At 63.2% G+C, this 7,228-nt stretch overlaps 1 protein-coding gene across 1 annotated transcript in view; it reads right to left on the minus strand.

The window, feature by feature from the left end:
* DNMT3A (DNA methyltransferase 3 alpha) overlaps positions 1–6,121 on the minus strand; it is a 125,722-nt gene extending 119,601 nt beyond the window's left edge. Inside the window, exon 1 of the mRNA XM_065400610.1 lies at positions 6,058–6,121. Within this exon, the coding sequence (XP_065256682.1) occupies positions 6,058–6,060 (3 nt within the window). The 5' untranslated portion in view covers positions 6,061–6,121. The remainder of the gene's footprint in view (positions 1–6,057) is intronic.
* Positions 6,122–7,228: the final 1,107 nt, after the last annotated feature.

Here is a 7,228-nt window from a genome sequence, read left to right on the forward strand (position 1 = left end):
CTGCTGGGCCTTACAAATCAGGGCCACGCAGGACCCGTGGACCCAGCCCCACCTGGAAGGAGAGCTGCTCAAATGGCTAATGGGCTCAGAGAAGCCAGAGCTGGGAAAGGCCCCTCAGGCCAGGATTGCCCAGTCTGTTCTCTAGGGCTCCATCCAGTCACTAGGGCTCCCAGCCCTTCCCCAGGAGACAGCCCCAGGGCCGGCGCTTCCATTTAGGCGACCGCTGCCAGGATTTGGGGGGGGCGGCAATTCGGCGGCGGGGGGTCCTTCCGTGCTCCGGGTCTTCAGCGGCAATTCTGCAGTGGGTCCTTCACTCGCTCCGGGACCCGCCGCAGAATTGCTGCCGACGACCGGGAGCGCGGAAGGACCCCCGCCTAGGGCGCCAAAAACCCTGGCGCCGCTCCTGGACAGCCCCCAGCCAGGCCCATTTCCCTGCCCGGCATCTCTCCTGAGCCCAGGCTAAGATCAAATCCCCACCCCCACCCCAGTTACACCCCCTGCACCCCTCTCGAAAAGCCCCACGTTCCAGGCAATTGATCTCACTTGGAAGGTGAGAATTTGTCAGACACAGCGTGCAGGGCTGCCCTGAAATCCAGCCAGCAAACCCTTGGACTCCAGACACTCATCCTGCTGTCTGGAGACACACACCCCCACCGCCCCCGCTGCCTCGTGCACACAACTCCATCTCCCTGGAGATGTTCCAGGAGTCTGCCCCGTTATTTTACTCCCTTCACAAAAGGCCCGTGACTTGTTTTCTCCCATCGTAAAAACCATCCTTGGCCCAGCCCCTCACCTCCAGGCTCACTGAGCGTGAGACGTCTACAGCTGCTGGCTTCAAGTCCTCTGCTCAAACTCTATCCCAGCCCCACTCCAACCTGGCTTCTGCCCCATGCCCTCCACTGACACCCCCACAAAGATCTCTAATGACCTCTTCGGAGACCAACTTCACAGCCAGTGCTCCCCTCCGGGCCATGGCTGGCTGCCTTTAACAGGGCCAACCACCCTGCAATGCCTGGGCTTCCATGAGCCTGTCCTCCTCCCTTCGGTGTCTCATCTGCTCCACTCTCCTCTTACGGGGAGGGTCCCCTCAGGGCTCCATTCTTGCCCCCTCTTCTTCTCCCTCTACACTGTCTCTGGGGGGGTGTCTATGCAGCATGCAGAAGGAAGCCTCCCAGCCCGGCTCACGTGGGCACTCTAAAAACAGGGCTACAGAGCCTGAGTTCCAGCCCGAGCCATAGCATCAAAGCTCTGTCTACACAGCTCTTTTGAGAGCACTAGCCCACGCCCTGCTAGCCCAAGCCTGACCCAGGCTGACAAGCTCATTTCCGTGGGCTGCGCAGACACCCTGGGCGATCTCAGCCACAAACATGGCTTTGGCTTTAACACCTATCTTTAAACTGATGACTCACAAATTCACAGCCCGCTCCAGCCCTGTCTCCCTCCCTCGGTCCTAAGATCTCAGCCTGTCTCTTGACTGTCCTCCCGCGGGTGTCCAGCTGCCACTGAAACTTAACACAGCCACAACAAAGCCCCTGATCTCTCCCGGCACCCTCCCCTGCCTCCTCTAGCATGGCGAATGGCACAACCAGCCTCGCTGCTGCTCAAGCCTGAATCTTGGCTTCCTCTCTGACCCACGCACCTCGCACCTCGGCTGTGTCTGCAACTCCCCGCCCTCACCCAGAACGAGCACCATGACAAGAGCAGTTTGGTCTGTCAGGCTCTCCACGGTCTCAGCCTGGCCCTGAACCATGGGACTCCAGAGCCAGGTATGCGCGTGCAGCGTGGGACAGGCAGCCCCGTGACCTGGGCTCATAGACTCGTACCCCCAGCTGGGCTGCAGCGCCCATTAACTCTGAGCTCCCTCCAGCAGCGCAGGCCAGAGGGGATCTCCGCGCAGCCCGGCGGCCCTGGCAAATCTGCCACTCTGCTCCCCAGCAGGCTGCCTTGCTTGGTAACGCCGGCCTGTCCCGTCAGAGCAGGGTAGCCGTGGGCATGAGCCATGCAAACAGCCCCCTGCACGGGAGGCCCCAGGCCTGCAGGGATGAGCTGCACCCATCTCCCCCCAGCAACTGGGAAACCAAACGACCCCCGATTCCCTCTCTCACGCTGGGAGCCTGCCAAGCGTGCAGCCCTGCTGCACCGGCCTGCACCACCGGGGGCTAGAGGGTAGGACTAGGCACTGCTGTCCCAACACCCTGCCGCAGCCCCAGGGAGCCCAGGAGACTCAGCGCCCCCCAGGCAGTCACAGCTTTGCACGGAGCCCGGCTACCCCTCCCCCCACTCCTGACACCGGGGCCCAGGAGCAGATCCAGCCACCCCAGCTCCCCACAAAGCGCCCTCTGCTCCTGGCTTGGCCTGAGGAGTGAGCTGTTAATCCACCGCACTGCGTCAATGCTGAGCCCGCTGGACCCCAGGGCTACACCCAGGCCGGTTCCTCACATCCCCCGACCCAGCAGCCTGGGGGACAGGAGCCTCCCCCAGGGACCAGGGCTGTCCCAAGTGGGGGGCACCAAGGGAGGCCCCCTTCTCGTCCTGAGAGTGACAGGCCAGGCCATGCAATGGGATCCCAGAGCTGTCCCTTCTGGGACAGCTGTGCCAGGGCGCTGGTGCTCGGCCCTCCCTGAGAGATCTGCCGCCCGCCGGGTATCTCTACTGCACTGCTCGCCATGGTGCCTGCCTCTGGGGAGAGCACGGGCAAAGCCCCAAAGGTGGGGCCAGGCTGGCTGAGGCCTGATACCAGAATGGTCTAGCTGCGCCTAGTGCACCCCTTTTGTCTTCGGGATCCCATTTCCCATCTCACCCCCAGCACCAGGCTGGCCCATTCTGCACTCAGAGCTACAGAGCCACGCGGAGCTGAGTGTGGGGCCGCCGGAGAGCTCTGTAGCAGCAGGATAGACCCTCCTGCCAAAGCCAGCCGGTGAGTAGCCGGGAGCACCAGGTTTCCCCACGCTGTGCCGCGTGGCTGGGGTGGATCTCTGCTGAACGGCATGCAGCAGGGCGGGGGAGGGAGGGCCTGTGGCTTCTCGTCGCACTTTTCATTAGTCATGTAACCCCAAAGCGAAGGAAGGCCCAGGGACATGGATTCCTCCCAGCAGCTGGGCCCCTGCATTATTCATAGCCCGTTAATACTGAAGAGGAGCCGGCCTGCGTACCCAGCTGCCTCCACTGGGGAAAGTGAAACAAGTGTGTGTGTGTGACAGGCAGAGTCAGAGCCAGCGCTGGCACAGGGCACATGGGCGACATGGACTGGGGGGTGAGAGACAGACCCTGTCTACACTAGGAAAGCCAGCTGCTCAGTCACGCTCCCTAGCCCCTGCCAGCTGCACGGACTGGTGTGTGCCTTCTGGAGCGTCCTCCCAAGCTGCGGGGAGAAGGGCAGGGCTGGCAGCCTGGGGGCCCGGCTGATGGTGTGAGAGCCAACCCAGCCTTGATCCCCCCTCTGCCTCCTGCTCCTGGGGCTCAGGGGTGAGCAGCCCTGCACCGGCAGCGAGGAGCAGTGCAGCAGGCTCCTGTCCCATCCTGCCGTCCTCCCAGGCCTGGGGGGCCAGGCCTCCCACCCTGCTCAGCACCGGCGCTAGGGAGCCATTTGCCAGGGCTCCAGGAAGACCCCGCACAGCGAGAGGCTGCGAGGGGAAGGGTGAGGAGTTAAGAGTGAAAGGCCCAGCGGTTTCCGTGGCAAGAGAGAGTGAAAGTTTAAGCGTGCTCTGCAAACCCCAGCAAGGACGCGTGCAGGCAGTGCTGGCTGCAGGGGGGCGCTTTGGTTCTTTCCATAACAGCTGCAGGATCGGGGCCAGGCCACAGCCCCCCGGGATATCGGGCACACACACAAACCAGCAACAAATCCAATGGGGGCAGCACTGGGGGCTCGTCTTTCCAGGCTGCCTTGGGCCCCCATTCTCTTCCCCGGGGCCACCCTGGGCCCTTTGACAGACCTGGCTACAGAGATCAGCCTCCAGGACTGATTACTGCAATTCATTCGATCTAGGAACAAAGTCAGACCCGCAAAAACCTCCAGCTGGGGGACAGTCCAGCGCCATTCTGCTTAGCAACACATGGACACATCAGCCCATGCCCCACTCCAGCCAGGTCAAGGTCTCTGTCCTGATACTCAATGGCCCTGGCTCCCTATGTCCAGGGCCTACCTTCCTCCAGAGCAAAGAAACTATCCCCCGGGGGGGAGACAGAACTTTCCCGGGAGCTGGGCCTGGCCTATGGACCTCACTCCCACAAGAGGGGAGAGACGCCGAGCCCCAGGCTGAATCAGAACTCTGTCTTCTGGCTGCTGCTACTTTCCATGCTGCTACTGCAGGTGGGGAGGGCAGAGTCTGGGTTATTACTAAACTGGGAAGTGTCCAGCGACTCTGCTGATGGGGCCACCCAGCCAGCCGACTAGCCAGAACACCCCTGCTCAGACATGCCCCCTGCTCCCTGCAGCAGAGCCCCCTAGCACAACGCCGGAGCACTGAGCTCTGCACTCACGGGGGAGAGCGCTCCCCCGAGTTACACTGCTCCGGGCTGCACCTGGGTCCCCCGTAGCGGTCCCCCAACTGCCCCTACACCGAGCCCCTGATTAGTCCCCCGGCAGAGTCCCTGTCTCACACGCCCAGCCTGCACCCGGCAGCACGACGGGTAAACAGGGCACCAGCTCTGAAGCAGCCATTTGCTCAACTGCTGCAGTAGCTCAGGCTCCCGGCCCCAGAGGCCCCATGCCGGCGGGGTGCCAGGACTCTGGCCATGAGCTCACCGGGCACATTACATGCTCCATTAGCAAGCATGAGGTATTGAACACTTAGCTCAGTTTCCTGTGCTCCAAACCCAGCGTTCGGCTCCCTCTGCCTCCGCACCCCCCTCCCGCAAGTGAGGCAGCAGGAACAGGCCTGGCCCTGGGGCCTAGCTCAGCCTGCCTCTGAGGAGGAACAAGACACCAGGGGCACCGCAGAACTGAGGGACTCTCCCCGTGGCCCAAGGCAGGCCTGCTTGGAGCCCAGCCAAACATGGAGGGAGCAGCAGAGAGGAGGTGCTTTGGGGAGAATTCACTCAGCGGCTGGAACCTCACGTGGTGCCAGCCTTCTCGGGCACCTGCACCACCCTGCCCTGGCGAGACCTCGGCCCTCCCACTTAGCGCCTGCTGTGCCAGCCTGTCCTCGGCCCAGGCCCTGCAGGGGAGCCTGGGTTTGAAGCAAGAGGCTTGTCCCTAAGGCAGGAAGACGAGCCTGGAGTACCAGTCCCCATGCCCCGAACGTGACTTGCTCTCAGTCCAGCCCCCTCTGCGCTGCAGGGCACAGGTGGGCAGCAGGAACCCCTTCAGTCCAGCTGAACTGGCCCCAAGGGAGCCTCCCCCTGGCCAAAGCTCGCAGGCTGCTCAGCCCCTCATCTCTCTCCTACCAGGCAGCCTTGTCCTGGTGCCATGCCAGTGCCACACAGACCCCCCCTCCCCCCACCGAAGCCCCTGGCACTGGCCGGCCGCTCGCTGCTCACTCGGCCTTCACAGATAAGTGAAAAGGGAAGCAGGGCCGGGGCTCTGACAGCAATCAGCGGGGCCAGGCGCTGTGCCCGGCTGATGCAGAACGGTGCCGACGCCAGCATCGTGCCCTGTGGAAACTACATGTCCCAGGATGCAATGCACACTGGCAGGGGGCCACAGGGCACAATGGCACAGAGAGCCTGCCAGCACACGGCTTGGCTTTGCCTCTGCTCCATCGGCTGGAATAGCTGGGGGGCTGCAGTGAGCCTTGAGGGGCTTGGGCTTAGGGGGTCTGAACCAAGGATTAAAATGGGGGGGGGGCTGCAGGTGAGGCTCGAGGGTCGCTCTCGAGCTCTCCGTATCCTTCCCTTTCACAGACGCTGCAATTCCCCCACAACTAACTCACAAATCCCTGGCACCGAGGCTGGCGAGATCCCCCAGCCGTCCGCCAGGGATGGACCCCGCTGCACTGGGTCCCCAGGAGAGGGGAGGAAGGTGTCACCGTGGAACCCCCCACCCACTCAGCCATGTGCTGACGGACACCCCGCCCGCCAACAGCACATCCAAGGTCACAAGGGGCGGCTGCCTCTTACCATGGTGCAGGCCCCACCGCATCCCCGAACGGAGCCCCCCGAGGACAGCTGCCGCCTGCCTGCGTCCCAGGAGCCTCCTCCCCACACTTGTTTCTCTTTCTCAGCGCCTGCAGCAGACGCTTCCTGCTGAGCGCTGGCCCTGACGCTGCCTCGCTCACAGTCACTTCCTCCAGTCACGGGCCAGCCTCCCCTCGCCCCCAGCTACTCGCCTGCTCCGAGCGCCCCGGAGACCCGGCACCTCTGCTCGCCCAAGGCCTGGCCCCACAGGAGACGGGCAGGCTGTGCCAGGGGGCAGGGCAGAAAAGGGCAGGAGCTGAAGAGCCGGTGGGGAGGAGGCCCAAGCAGCTGGCCGTGCACTGGGGGAGAGGAGACGCAGGGAAGGGCAGAGCTGGGCACAGCCAAGAGACACACACACCAGCATGGGGGTTAAGAAGCGGAGGGGAGGAACCAGGGTTTTGCAGTGGGGATGGCGAAGAGACAGCGACAGCCTGGAGCTGGGGAGGGGAAAGCTAAGGAGCCCAGCCTCAGTGTGTGCAGCTGGAGCTGGTGGCTGAGGCTTACTGGTGTCAGGAGGGCAAGCCAAGCCATGAGAGTGGGAGGGGTCGCCGGGCACGGACCCCGGGATGCCCCTGGAGTGGGGGAGGGGAAGCAGCAAGCGATATTTGGAACTGGCGGATGATGGCTGGCAAGTCTAGCCCAGAGCCCTGACTGCCTGAGGAGGCGGCGGAGGGTCGGTCACAAAGCAGCACAAAGCAGATTGGGGCAGCCCTTGAGAGACCGAACAAATCCCACCCTCTGCGACTGATGGCAGAGATCTAATCCTCTGGGAAAATGGAGGGGACCCTGGGTGCCCAGCCCCCCGCCCAGGGAAACTTTAACACCCCACCGCACAGCAAGCCTGCCTTAGGAACTGCTCCCAGTCTGTCTCTCTCTCAGCCTGCACACACACAGCCCTGAAATCCCCTAGGGAGAGCATCGCCTGCAGCAATGCTTTGGGTTACGGTCCCAGCCACCCCCAGGGCTGGGTTTGCTTTAGTGCTTGACCTGACCCGCCCTGTGGCTCCAGGGCTTTCCTTTATTGCACAGATATGAAGTGTAGGGAATGGAGTAACTTCAGCCACATTCCAGTGTGTTCATCGGTACGTGGACCCGTGAACGTGCGCGCACACAC

The sequence above is a fragment of the Emys orbicularis genome, chromosome 3 (genome assembly GCF_028017835.1).
Source record: "Emys orbicularis isolate rEmyOrb1 chromosome 3, rEmyOrb1.hap1, whole genome shotgun sequence".
NCBI classification, from domain to species: domain Eukaryota; kingdom Metazoa; phylum Chordata; order Testudines; family Emydidae; genus Emys; species Emys orbicularis.